At 36.6% G+C, this 15,210-nt stretch overlaps 1 protein-coding gene across 3 annotated transcripts in view; it reads left to right on the forward strand.

Moving 5' to 3' along the window:
- The window catches only part of TBC1D32 (TBC1 domain family member 32), a 193,552-nt gene that overhangs the window by 116,876 nt on the left and 61,466 nt on the right, over window positions 1-15,210 (forward strand). For all 3 annotated transcript variants that reach the window (XR_011258768.1, XM_069599058.1, XM_069599056.1), the window contains exon 26: window positions 14,605-14,730. Coding sequence is in view for 2 of the 3 variants with exons in the window: in XM_069599058.1 (XP_069455159.1) it covers window positions 14,605-14,730 (126 nt within the window). In the remaining variant the exon portion in view is untranslated. The remainder of the gene's footprint in view (window positions 1-14,604; window positions 14,731-15,210) is intronic.

Here is a 15,210-nt window from a genome sequence, read left to right on the forward strand (position 1 = left end):
ATAGATTTATGTCTATTTCTTTGTAAGTTTTCCTTATTTCACATATTCTTTACTAAACTAATGTTTATATGATGCTGAATAATTCTTATCAGAACCTTTTGTGTTTGTTTTAAAAGGGGAATTAGTGATTTTCGATGAATTAATTCTAGATATGTAGAAGTAGCCCACCAGGCTTCTCTGTCCCTGCACATTCTCCAAGCAAGAATACTGGAGTGGGTTGCCATGCCCTCCTCAAAACTTTATTCAACAGGTTAATTTTTTTTTTATACTTGTGCCACATGTAAGTCCTGTGTGCTCGAGACTTGAAATAGAAATGTTATATAAATGTAGTAAAACAAAAAAATTTTAAATGTCAGCTATTCATGACCTTTTAGAGAACACAGTCAAGTAATTAGACAATTGTATAGTATTACAGTGTGACCAACCTAGATAGCATATTCAAAAGCAGAGACATTACTTTGTCAACAAAGGTCCATCTAGTCAAGGCTATGGTTTTTCCAGTAGTCATGTATGGATGTGAGAGTTGGACTGTGAAGAAAGCTGAGCGCCAAAGGATTGATGCTTTTGAAGTGTGGTGTTGGAGAAGACTCTTGAGAGTCCCTTGGACTGCAAGGAGATCCAACCAGTCCATCCTAAAGTAGACCAATCCTGGGTGTTCTTTGGAAGGACTGATGCTGAGGCTGAAGCTCCAGTACTTCGGCCACCTCATGCAAAGAGTTGACTCATTGGGAAAACTCTGATGCTGGGAAGGATTGGGGGCAGGAGGAGAAGGGGACGACAGAGGATGAGATGGCTGGATGGCATCACTGACTCGATGGACATGGGTTTGAGTGAACTCCGGGAGATGGTGATGGACAGGGAGGCCTGGCGTGCTGCGATTCATGGGGTCGCAGAGTCGGACACGGCTGAGTGACTGAACTAACTGAACTGACAGTGTGATAGGAACTAAGTAGAAAATGTAGCATGCTAGGATAGTTCATAAAGCAGATGCTCTTCCAAAGAACATTAAGTTTAATGTAAGACATGAAGTAGGTATTTTCTGGGTATTAAAAGAGCATTTTTGACAGGAACCAGCAGTGAGACTAAAAGGAGAAAATTGAATTAAGTATAAGTAGTTCAAGGATGTGTGAGATATGATATGTGAGGACAAGTGTGACCAGAGATAAGACTTAGACAGGTAAGCCAAGTTTAATCATAAGGCCTAGGTACCTCAAGTTCAGGTATTTAGACCTTATCATAAGAGCAATTAAAAAATCAAGCAGTTTTTAGACTTGTGAATTCTAAGATGAGATATGAAGATATTAAACCATTAATTTGAGAAGTTAACTCTTGATATCAACATGATCTTTGCATTACCATCAAATTTGCATTGGAAAAAAAATAACATAATTGATTTCACTGGGTTGGATTCCACAGTTATTATTGACAAGTAAGACATTTTTCTTCTTTCAAAAAGCCATTTACCTTTCCCTCAATTAATAGAGGCCATCAACTGATAAACATTTTTATTTCTATCCAGTGTTCAATATATACACTATGTGCCTCACAGTTGTACAGAGGCAAAAATTCTATTTTTTTTTTCTCTTTATCTAGAGGTTAGGGAAAGAGAACACAAGGGAATTTTAAAAGCTTTTAATATTGTCTTCTATAATTTTGCCTGTGTGTTTTTCTGTTTGACCTAATTCAGAGATGTGGGGTTAAGATTAAGTATTTTTTAAGAAGAGACCCTTGAAAGAATATCGTTTTGGACTCTTCACACTGACTTGCATCTCTCAGTGAACCCAATCTTTACTGTTATGTTTTTCTATGCTACTTGCAGTCTTTTAGCCAGTCTTAAGTATTCTGACATTCTTTCTTCAGGTTTCATCATTTATTCATCTACTCATTCCTGTATTCAGCATGTTTTGTGAGTGCTGATTATCAGTTACTTCACTGAGCCCTGGAGATAAGATGAGGTGTTAAGACATGGTCTATTCTCCCTGCCCCAACCCTTCAACCCTTTTCCTTGTCTCGAAATAACATTGCTATCTTTGCTAAGTTTCACTTGGAAACAAATATATCTTTTCGTTTGAACAGCAGATTGACTCGTTATCAATCTTATTTTGTGCCTGCCATATTAGATAATTTGTTTGATATAAGTTTGATAAAAAATATGCTTTATTTGAAAAAGACCAAGGCAGACAAATCAGAAGATAAGATTAAATTGATAGTTCCCTGAGAAGCTCAGAGGAGTATAACTTTATTCCCTGTTCTACTCTTGTAAGTGATTTAGAAAAGGGAGTAATAATAGCTTCTCTTTCTAGCCCAGAAGATCACTTGCAGAATGGTTATTAACCTCTAGTGAGCCCGTAGTGCTTCCAGGCAGCCGCACGGTGTGTCCCCAGTTCAGTGTACTCTCCTAGATGACTTATTTTCAAATCTTCTCGTTAATTGACCCTTCCTCACCTCTTCCCTATCTTTTCTATCAGATAACTGTTTTCCTTTTTTTTTCCCCCCAAACTGAGGAAATAGGAGCTATCAGCTTCCATATACTCCTGATACATACTGGCTGACTCAGCTACATCTGTACCAGTTTAGGTTTTGCATTACTATGAGTGAAACTGCAAATGTTACTTACACAGGCCAGGTTCTTCAGTTGTGCAATGCATTCCATCCTCTTTCTCAGCAAAGATATTGCTTCTAACAGTTCTCCCTTTTTCCTTATTGCTTTTTCATGGGATTATGGGGTTAGGGGATGGGAGCTTGGTAGAGCTCTCCACTGTAGCTTTTCCATAAGCCAACCAGCATGCTATTAGTTTTTCCATATTTAAAATATCTTCTTTTGAACTTGCTTTCCTCTCTCTACAATTCCATTTATGTTCTCCCACTGCAAAATTCCTTCAAGGAATTGTCTAATCTTAGTATTGTAGTTGCAGTGGTATCCCGCTCCAGTACTCTTGCCTGGAAAATCCCATGGATGGAGGAGCCTGGTAGGCTGCAGTCCACGGGGTCGCGAAGAGTCAGACACGACTGAGCGACTTCACTTTCACTTTTCACTTTCATGCGTTGGAGAAGGCAATGGCAACCCACTCCAGTATTCTTGCCTGGAGAATCCCAGGGACGGGGCGCCTGGTGGGATGCCATCTATGGGGTCGCACAGAGTCAGACATGACTGAAGTGACTTAGCAGCAGCAGCAGTGTTGTAGTTATTCTCTTTCCATGTTCTCTTGAATTCTCTTGAAAGCTAATCAGGCTTTCACCTCTGCCATTCTACCAGGGTTAAATCAGTGCGTCAGATCTCAGTACTCATCCTGTTACACTTAGCATTATCACTTGACATGTTTGATGCCTCTGCTCTTTGAAACATTTTCTTATTTGGCTTTCAGAAAGTACGTTATCTGATTATTCCCCCTACCCCCTTGAATTTCTGGCAAATTCTTCATCTTTGTCAGATCTTTCAGGTCTGTCCAAACTCTAAACTTTGGAGTATCCCTCAGTTCTCAGTTGTCTTGTTTTGTGAGTGAGTGTATTCTTTTGGGGATTTCATCTAGTATTATGACTAAAATACTGTCCAGTATACACAAATTTATATCTTTAACCTGTGTCTCTAGTTGACTCTGTACTCATATCTGTTTACTTGATACCTTTGCTAGGGTGGTTAGTAAATATATCAAATTTAACGACTCTGAGATAAACTTCTGATACTCTTTCAAAGTCTGTTCCTTTGGTAAGTAAGTAAGTAAGTAAGTAAGTGAAGTCGCTCAGTTGTGTCCAACTCCTTGCGACCCCATGGACTGTAGCCTACCAGGCTCCTCTGTCCATGGGATTTTCCAGGCAAGAGTACTGGAGTGGGTTGCCATTTCCTTCTCCAGGGGATCTTCCCAACCTAGGGATCAAATCTGGGTCTTCCGCACTGCAGGCAGACTCTTTACCCTCTGAGCCACCAGGGAAGAAATGACAACTTTGTGCTTCCATTTCTTTAGGCAGTAAAGTTGAAGACTTTTTATTGACTCTTTTTCTCTTCATAACCTGCATCTGTGAGTGAGTGAAATTGCTCAGTCGTGTCTGACTCTTTGCAACCTCAGGGAATGTAGCCCTCCAGGATCCTCTATCCATGGGATTTTCCAGAATATCCATGGGATATTTCCATCCATGGGAATATCCAAAATCCTCCATCCATGGGAATTTCCAAAATATCCATGGGATATTTCCAAGAATACTGGAATGGGTTGTCATTTCCTTCTGCAGGGGATCTTCCTGACCCAGGATCAAACTCATGTCTCCCACATTGCAGGCAGACTCTTTACTGGCTGAGCCGTTTCTGTTGCAAATGCTCTTGATTCTCCATACCTCAAACAAAACCACTTTTCTCTCATCCACTACTCACTCTCTTCTCTCACTGTACTGTTTTAGTAACCTGTTCAGTTTGTTAACGCAGCAGCAAGAGTAATGCTCTTGAAATGTGGTTGAATTATTTTTACTCCTCTAACTGAAACCCTCTAATGACTTCCCTATAATCTACAAGGCCCAATTTCTGTCACATGTCCTATTTTAGTTTAATACAATTTCAGGTCTCTTTATTTTATTTCATATTTTCCTACCATACCGGGCAGCAACTTCTAGTTACCTTTCTGTTAGTGCCTAGAACCCAAGTGTTTGAATAAGATATTTTTCTCAATTTTACAGCAATACTTAATACTTACTACTAATGGTGGTCCTGACATTAATGTGATTCTGATAAGCAGGACAGAATGATCTAGCCAGTCAGTGGATAGCCCAAGAGGTACCACAGGAAGGGATTTTACATAGATACATTTTCAGTCAAATATGAATCATACCTATGTCATTCTGATATTGCAGATATTTCACTGACCCTATACTTATAGAAGAATAGCAGAAAATGGGAGAGGAAATCAGAAGCATATCCAAATTTCCATGGTACCTAAAGGAGTATACTGATGATGTCCCTGTAACCTCTGTGAGAATAATGGAGCCAGACATATTTTTAGCAGATACAAAACTAAATTGAAAGTAATGTTCCTCGATAAACACTGTTCAATAAGTTGAACATAAATTGTGCATTTAAGCTAGTAATTATGCATTTAAGCTGTTTAAGCTAGTAATAACTGTTTTAAAAGCAAGAGTTCATATACTTGACATTTTGCTTTTTCAATTTGCAGGTAATGATTCACTGATTCTGATAGGTGTTGTTTTAGTCATTTGCAGTGCAGTATTCTGAGATATCATTTCATTGTTGTGGAAAAAAATCACTTTAGTTGTGTGCACATGCTGACATTCACCTAATTTCTCTCTCAACTTTTAGATTTATCCTCCTTGCTACAGTTAGTATTTCCTCATCTGTTAAATTGCCTCTTGTTAGTTCCTTGGCATCAGTGTTAGCTATTAGACAATTTATTTTCATCTGTAAATAAGAATCTTGAGGCACCATTTGATTTAGTTACTTTTCTTTGTACACATTTTTAAGGTCACCATATTAAAATGTAAAAGCCTTTAGAAAAACTGATAAGTATTATTTATGTATATATGTCACATATGTCAATAATCATAAATCAACTAACATGAAAATTTTTCTTCCAAAATATCATCTCTCTGTTATCTGAGAGTTGAGAAAAGTAGGAAGAAATGTGTTAGTACAGTAACTTATCGTTCCTGTATAGAAGATAAGAAAGAGGGAAGGAGAGTTGGAGAAAGAGTTGCGCAGTGGTTAAAACCAAATGCCAGTTAGCATGTCAGTGAACTGCTAGAGATTAACTCATAATTCCTTTCCTATATGAAACAGAAAGACTGAGACACCCAAGGAAAAGGTCAGTTTTCATTCCAATCCCATAGAAAGGCAATGCCAGAGAATGCTCAAACAAGCGCACAATTGCACTCATCTCACATGCTAGTAAAATAATGCTCAAAATTCTTCAAGCTAGGCTTCAGCAATACATGAACCGTGAACTTCAAGATGTTCAAGCTGGTTTTAGAAAAGGCAGAAGAACCAGAAATCAAATTGCCATCATCCATTGGATCATCGAAAAAGCAAGAGAATTCTAGAAAAACATCTATTTCTGCTTTATTGACTATGCCAAAGCCTTTGACTGTGCGGATCACAATCAACTGTGGAAAATTCTGAAAGAGATGGGAAGACCAGACCACCTGACCTGCCTCTTGAGAAATGTGTATGCAGGCCAGGAAGCAACAGTTAGAACTGGACATGGAACAACAGACTGGTTCCAAATAGGGAAAGGAGTATGTCAAGGCTGTATATTGTCACCCTGCTTATTTAACTTCTATGCAGAGTACATCATGAGAAACGCTGGACTGGAAGAAGCACAAGCTGGAATCAAGATTGCCGGGAGAAATATCAATCACCTCAGATATGCAGATGACACCACCCTTATGGCAGAAAGTGAAGAGGAACTAAAAAGCCTCTTGATGAAAGTGAAAGAGGAGAGTGAAAAAGTTGGCTTAAAGCTCAACATTCAGAAAACAAAGATCATGGCATCTGGTCCCATCACTTCATGGGAAATAGATGGGGAAACAGTGGAACCAGTGTCAGACTTTATTTTGGGGGGCTCCAAAATCACTGGAAATGGTGATTGCAGCCATGAAATTAAAAGACCCTTACTCCTTGGAAGGAAAGTTACACCAACCTAGATAGTATATTCAAAAGCAGAGACATTACTTTGTCAACAAAGGTCCATCTAGTCAAGGCTATGGTTTTTCCAGTGGTCATGTATGGATGTGAGAGTTGGACTGTGAAGAAAGCTGAGCACTGAAGAATTGATGCTTTTGAACTGTGGTGTTGGAGAAGACTCTTGAGAGTCCCTTGGACTGCAAGGAGATCCAACCAGTCCATCCTAAAGTAGACCAGTCTTGGGTGTTCTTTGGAAGGACTGATGCTGAGGCTGAAACTCCAGTACTTTGGTCACCTCATGCAAAGAGTTGACTCAATGGAAAAGACTCTGATTCTGGGAGGGATTGAGGGCAGGAAGAGAAGGGAACGACAAAGGATGAGATGGCTGGATGGCATCACCGACTCGATGCACATGAGTTTGAGTGAACTCCGGGAGTTGGTGATGGACAGGGAGGCCTGGCGTGCTGTGATTCATGGGATCACAAAGAGTCAGACACAACTGAGCAACTGAACTGAGCTGAAGCTAAAACAGGTTTCCCAGGAGTTATTAATTGCATCACTAATCAGTGAGTGTGCTCCTCAGTGTTCCATTTTGGTGTGTTCAGGATGGGGACTTCTTTCTTTTAGGAGGAAGGGAAATTCAGTACTTCCATACTGAGAAATAAAAATGCCTTGAGTTGGCCAGCACACTCTGGTCACTGGTAAGACATAACATAATAAAATGAGAAATAAGCTCTTCTTACTTCCATTTCTAGCATCTTCCATTCACTTTATTTTTTATTTTGTAAAGTTTATTCAGGCTGAATTATAAAAAACAGCAATCTAATTCATGCCTATATCCTGTCTACCTTATTACTGTAGAATTTCCATCTTTATCAAGAAATCACTCAGAAATACATTTACTTTGTTGGGGCAGATATCTTCAAAGTAGAAAGTATGTTGTTTTGTCATTGCCTTTATGTTTCTCTTATCCCTAGCAGTGCCAGCAGATGCACAGCATTGATTCACAAGATCATTGATGGCCAGGCCGCTGACAGTGATTGCTTTTATTTTGTCTTAGAAATTCAAATGGCTATTCATTGAAAACCTCGAACATATTAGTAACTCCTGATGCAAGTAAACTTATGAATGTTCTGAGGTAAAAATGAGCCTAAGAGAAAAAGGAGAATGGGATGACTTATAATAGCAACTACATTTTAATAAAAGAATGAAAATTGCCAAATTAACAAATGAGTAGGTTGGATTGCTTTTATTCCTAGTCTGATAAATTATGTAAGATTTAGGATTACTGCTCTTCCTCTAATCAACCAAAGATAGAATCCCATGAGAAAAAAAAAGTGCTTTGAAAAATAATATGTACTACATAAAATATAATACAGCGTGATGACAGGTATTGTTTGTTCTGATTTTGAAAGCCTTTGTATTATGTCTTGCCCATATAGTTAGTCTATAAATATTTTTGGTGATGAATTCTCCTTTTTAATCAAATATTTTTCTAGGGTTTTGTGTCAAGTTAGGCACTTTCTCATTTTTTTTCTTTCTGTATTGTTTCTTCCCTTGGAATTAAAATTTATTTTCTGCAGATAAAAGGTAAATGGCTTTTGTTTGGCATCATTCTGTTAACTGAGAGAATAAGAAAATATGATTATGGTTCCTTTCCAATGTCATAAATCTTGAACTGTAGTTGTTGAGATACTTAGTTTAAAAATCAGAATAAGTGCTTTCTTTTGAATGGTAAAACTCTTCATGTACTTCTTGCATGTTTGAAACAAACATCAATGGCAACTTGCAGAAATAAATCACCTGCTAGTTTAGGTGCAAGTGATAAGGAAGAACTAATTGCTAATTTTTTAAAAAACTCTTCACTGATACCTCCTATAGTACATGCTTAATTATCACATATTAAAATGAAAAGTGATATGATAATTCTAACATAAAGTGTAATCTGTATTAAATATAGATATCATATGTTTAAGAACTCACAGTTCAAACCAAATAAAGACTGTTATAATTTAGATACTCTCCCATTTAGAAATGTAGGGAGAACTAATATAGAGAATTAAAGCATCTTTTCAGTTACTTCTTGGAGACTACTCCAGAGTCTTTGCTTAAATACTGTAAATATTAAGAATAAAGTGGCATAACTGTATTAATCTACATGGAAGAAGAAAAGCAGAAACACAAATTGGAAGCAAATGTTTCACGAATAAGATTCAGTCTAATAGATGGGTGACTTTCCAAATTAAGCCTAGAAATCTGTTGCAAGTTAATTTATTAAATCTTCCATTTCTTTTGTTTCTTTTATAGCAGCTGTTTATGATATTCTGTATAAAATGGGCATTCAGAAAGAAGTATTAAAAGTTTTTTGCATAGATTTTCTTTGCCTTTATATTGAGCTTACATTTTTCTTGTCCTTGAAATGGAGGTTCTTTATTTTTACATTATCTGTGATAATAAGTATAATCTCTCCTTCTATATAGTAATCTTTTGAAAAACCAATTATACAATATCATCAAGTATGAAAAGATTATAGTAGTTACCATAACAAAGAATTTCAGGATTTAGATATGAACTATTATCAGTTGTAATTGAATTTTATAAACATGAAACTTGATGTTTCCTATTTTCCTCAGTAGTAGCAAGTAGTAAGTGGGTTGGGTAAAAAGTGCTTATTGCCAAAGAGAACTGTCCTGTGCATTGTACGATTTTTTTTTTTTTAGCAGCTTTCATGATCTCTGTTCACTAGGTACCCATAGAAGTCTCTATTTGCACCCACCCCTCCCAGCCAGGAATGTCTGTAGACATTAGTGAAATATAGCGAGCAAAACTTAGTCCATTTGAGAACTATAGCTGTAGATTTGCTTTTGCATTCTAGCACTTCATATAGATAGACTCACATAAGATACTTTATTTGTGCTTGATTTCTTTAAGCATAATGAGTTCAAGATTCATCTAATTTGTTATATGTACCATTTGTGTGTACCATTTTACTCAGGAGGATTCCAGTATAGATTAACTACAGTTTGATTTAATATCACTTTTTGTTTATATTTTCTTAAAATTCTTAAAAACAACTGCATTAAAATTTTACCTGGTAATTGTATCACCAAGGTCCTTTCTGTGTCTTTATATTAATTGATTCAACTACTGGTTAGTAATTTTTAGTTGAATATTCAGCATTATTAATTTTACATAGTTAAGTGCTAGATTTTGTTTTCTTTAAAGAGTAATGGACATTTTGGGCCTTGCAGTCAAGTTACTTGTGAAATCGGTTTGTTCATTCGGGGCTTTCATTTTTTTTATTAGGGTGAGTGTAAAGTTGCCTTTGTGTGTGTGTGTGCTTAGTCACTCAGTCGTATCTGACTATGTGTGACCCCATGGACTGTAGCCCACCAGGCTTTTCTGCTCATGGAATTCTCCAGGCAAGAATACTGGAGTGGGTTGCCATTTCCTACTCTGGGGGATCTTCCCAGCCCAAGGATTGAACCCACCTCTCCTGCATTGGCAAACAGATTCTTTACCAGTGCAACACCTGGGAAGCCCCGTGTCTTTACTTTAAGGCTAATTTAACTCTTTTACGAAGGTTTGACATTTTTGGTCTGTGGAACTATGAGGAGGACTCTTCATAGTCTTTCTGTAACTTGGATATCTCCTCACTTTATACTCTGAGAATTGTTCATGTTCTCTGTCCAGTCTTGTGGAGCTTCACTCTTCATCTGCACAGCCAATTCTTTGCAACCACCTTGACAAAATCTTGCACAGATTTCTGGAGTTCTTTGTTCTTCCTCTTCCACAAATTTTAGTCTCCTCAGTCTCTCTGCAGTTTGACTTTTGTCTCTTTAACTCAGTGCCCCACTTCCTACATAATGATGTTGAAAGTAATTCTAGAAAAAAACAAAGCCCAGTTGTAAAGGTACCTTGTTAGTTTTCCTTTTCTCAGACATGACAGTCCTATGCTGCCTATTGTTGACCAGTGTCTGAAAACAGTGTTTTGATATATTTTAACCATTTCTTGAGTTATTTATGGCAGGAAGGCAAGTATATTTCCAGTTTCTCCATCATGACCAGAAGCAAAACTAAGGTTTTTAAATTTTTTATGTGATGATAAAGAAATTTTGGTAAACATTAAATTTTATGTATCATCCAGGTTTGTTCTACTCCCCAAATCACTGATTTAGAATTGTTGTGTTCCTATGATACCATTCCTGTAATTCCATTTCTCCTTGCCTCATTCTCCATGCCCAAGGGCTTTTGCTAGAGTAGATTTACTGGCCTCTGTCTGGACTTCCTCACTTATTATGCATTAAGTTAGTAAGGAAAATTGTTTGTTAGGTGAACCTTGGAGAAGGAGTGAAAAATCTTGGATTAGACTACTTAAAGGCTGTATTTCCAAGTTAGCCTATCTTTTCGTTAATTTTTGTTTAAATCAATTTTTTTTTCAGTTAGCATTATACTCATAGCTTTCCTAACAAGAGCAATCAGGAGAGACCTTTGGTTGTCTCATCACTGTCTATGATTGAATATATTTTTTCACTGCAGGGGAGAGATTTGTTAAGTCCATGTGGCAGGAGATCCAAGTTAAGGTGCTTAATTTAACTGTTATGGTACTAGCACTGATATTTTGAACTCTATTTATCTCCTCCTGTCTACTTCTCATTTGGTTCCAGATTTGGAGGGGGAGAATAAAGGAATTGTTTTCCTCAAGCTTGTTGACATTACAGAATCAAATTTTCAGTAAACATATCAAATCACTAAATATTATTAGCTGTGATACATGTACATTGAAGAGCTCACATTCCCACTGAGAGCTGGGGGAAACCATAACCAGAGGTTATGAGGATATAAAGTTATCTCTCTAGGAGTCTTCTAGGCACTCTGTCTCCAGCTCAGCATTTGTTAATTGCCTCAAATCAAATTTCCAGGCACTAAATTGGGACTTTTAGCCTTTCTCCCAGTTGGTAGATTCAGATGCATACCACATTTACTGCTTCAGGACTGTTTACAGTCTAGTGGCTGTGCTCTTTTCCTTGGAAGGAGATGCAAGAGCAAAATAGAATAGCAAATGTGAAAGGAAAGAGACAGGAGAGCAAAAAGAGGGTGTGAGCAGGAGGGAAGAAGAGAAGATAACAGGATTTTTAAATAGCAAGTAATTTACAGAAGAACTTTATGGGCATTTTTGCCTTAAGGGATGGTGGTGGTTATAAAAGACAGGGTCACACATGGATAGAAAGAATTGACACAGAAGGAAACAAAGATGAAAAACAAACTGCTTTTGTCTTTTCAGTCATGTACCACTAGTGATTTTTTATAGAAGTATAACTGACTCTTACAGTATTATATCAGTTTCAGGTGTACAACATAGTACTTCAATATTTTCATAGATTATACTCCACATAGGACTTCCCTGGTGGCTCAGACGGTAAAGCGTCTGTCTACAATGCTTGAGACCCAGGTTCAATCCCTGGGTCGGGAAGATCCCCTGGAGACATATAAAGTTTTTTATATAAGATCTTGACTGCATTCTCTGTGCTATAATTATATCCTTGTATCTTACTTTATACTTATGGAGTGGGGCTAAATAGGTAAAGGGGATTAAGAGGTACAAATAATTAGTGATTCTTAGTAGGTTCTAGATAGTTTGTTCTTAGGGAATAAATGATGTAGATATTCTAAATGGAAACTATAAAAATTCCATTTAATGCTGTTCAGTTGTCTTTTACCTAACATATCAAGTTATTTAACATTAATATCAAGCATTTAACGTTAATACTCTGCTGTTAATAATATAATTTCCAACAAAATTATCAGCTATGATATTTCTTGTTTAAAGGTTTTGAGTTTTTATTAGAAATAATAATTTTCTTCTTTGACTAAATCAGTTTCATTTTTCTCTAGCTATTGCCTCTGATTGAGGCCATTTATGGAATATTATAGGATCATTTTGCTCTTGATATTTAAAGAGAATATGTTAGATTACTACTAAGTATCAGAATTCTGCAGTCTTCCAACAGAACAGTTCTTTCTGATTTATATGTATATTTATGAGTGTGCATATATTTGATACATTTGTATACTCATGTGCATGCATGCTAAATTACTTCAGTCATGTCCGACTCTTTGCAACCCCGTGTGCTGTAGCCCACCAAGCTCCTCTGTCCATGGGATTCTCCAGGCAAGAACACTGGAGTGGTTTGCCATTTCCTTCTCCAGGAGGTCTTCCCAACCAAGGGATCAAACCCACGTCTCTTTATGTCTCCTGCATTTGCAGGTGGGTTTGCCACCAGTGCCACCTGGGAAGCCCCTTGTATATTTATGTTAGTACAAAAGAATATTTCTGTAGTTTTGATATGAGAAGGCTTTTCTGGTGACCTAATTGTCAAATGTGGAAATAGTTACATAAATTATGATTTGTACAATCAGTCATATAATTTTGTATATGATAACCATGAGGATTAAGTGAGGATATGTAGCTGCTTTTTTAGGCTAAATAAAACCAGCTTAGAGCATTGGAATGATATGTATTAATATATCTTGATTATACTCAGTTGTATTCCTGTCTGTTTATGCACAATTACGCACACATATAAGTTTCATGAGAGCCAGTGACCTTGTCTGTCTGGAGTGTTATAGCCACATAGGAATTCCATACATGTTTATTGAATGTATTTTTCCAAAAATTAGGTGGAAAAATAAAATAGTATGGTATGGTAAAAAGGTTAATTTTTTTTTAATTCCTAAGAATAAGGACTTACTTCTTTATTATAATTGTATTCATTTCAAAGGACCAGGAGTTGGTTGAAATCCTCTTTAGTATTAAGTTGACTACTGATATTTTCTTGGTGGAATTCATTTTGTTCCAAACCATGTCTTTGGGCAGAAGCAATCAGGCCTTTGACTTCATATGTGGAAATGTCTTGTTCCTCTTTCCTCAAAATCTCCTTCAAGGAAAGTGGTAAAGTGTATGAGTTCATGTGACTGTCTATCCCCCCACCCTCTGCTCTTCTACAAAGAAACTTTTTTTTCCTCCTCCCCTTTACTCATACATATATGTGTGGGTAAATAGTATATATGCTTATATGTATATGTACTTGTATATCCTTTCTAAATGACACCTAAATCTTCAATATATTTATAGATGTTTTCTAATGCAAAATCTGATGGGAATACAATTAAAATGGAAGATGGAAAAATCTCATGAGAATAAAAGGAAAAGATAAAGTTAATATTACCATATTCATAAAATTGCTAAGAAAGAAGAAAAATTATATTTTAGCAATAGGTGCTCTTTTACCGGGACTTAACCAGGTAACTCAGTGGTAAAAGAACTCACCTGCCAGTGCAAGAGACATAGGAGACATTGGTTCCATCCCTGGGTCAGGAAGATCCCCTGGAGGAGGCAATGGCAACTTGTTCCAGTATTCTTGCTTGGAGAATCCCATGGACAGAGGAGCCTGGTGGGCTGCAGTCTGAAGGGTTGCAAAGAGTTGGGCTGAGCCCGTGCATGCATGCTTTTTTAGCATGATTCATTTTCAGCCTAGTTTTTCTTTTCTTTTACCAAAAAGAGGAAATAAATAACTGACTAAAGATTTTCTACGTTTATGCTTTCTTTTTGCTTTAAAGAAATGAATAAAACTGGACCTGAATGTAGATGAAGAATTAGTATAATGTTTACATCAGTCTCTGTAGTGAAATCTTAAGGTCCTCACTGTATATTAAATCAAATACTCAGTAATGAATAATATTTGTGTAAGAAAGAGTAATGGTTATAAATCAGTCCATTTTATGAGTTTTTGATTAATATGGTGATAGCAGTTTGATGGTGTAAGATATAATTACAGAAAAATGTCTGTTTCCTTTTGAAACCCATATAAAATACTTTTTCTGGAACTTATAACTGTTTACATTATTAACATTAATACTTGTTTTTCAGTGTATCTAGCATGTTTTGATAAAATAATATAACAAGACATCTTTCTTATTAGACAATGATCTTGGCAAACTTTTATTGCACTTCAAAATGTCTGATAAACAAACTGCATGGATAGAAAACTGCCGAAGACAATTCTGCAAAATAATGAAGGCCAAACCTGATATAATCAGTGGAAGTGGTGAGTATTTTTTTAATTTTTGTGGGGGTTTTTTGGCTTGAAAAGTTTATTAACAAAAACTGTGGTTTCCTGAAGATTAATACTGGCATATCTAGAATACATAACATTAATTCCAGAAGTTCATTGCCTTCTGGGAAATTTGTGATCCTAGAGAGCAGAAATTAAAATTTGAGAAACTGCAGATTTTTTTTTTTTATACTGTCTCAGAGGTCTTGTTAAGCTAAATCTACCTTGCCTAGGTAATAGTTTGCTTGATTTCACCAGCTTTCACCTGACTATACTATGCTGTTTTGGAACTTTATTGAATGTTTTGACATACTCTGAAACTCTACCACATCTAGCCAAATAAATTTAGTGACTCCTAAGGAAATTTGTTGGGCTGTGTGGGGGGAGGGGGTGGGGAGGAAGGTGGGACAGCTATGTTTTCTAGACCAGTAAGCAAATTGTTTTATACTCAGATATTTATATGTGTGCTCAGTT

The sequence above is a fragment of the Ovis canadensis genome, chromosome 8, assembly GCF_042477335.2.
Source record: "Ovis canadensis isolate MfBH-ARS-UI-01 breed Bighorn chromosome 8, ARS-UI_OviCan_v2, whole genome shotgun sequence".
Taxonomy (NCBI): domain Eukaryota; kingdom Metazoa; phylum Chordata; class Mammalia; order Artiodactyla; family Bovidae; genus Ovis; species Ovis canadensis.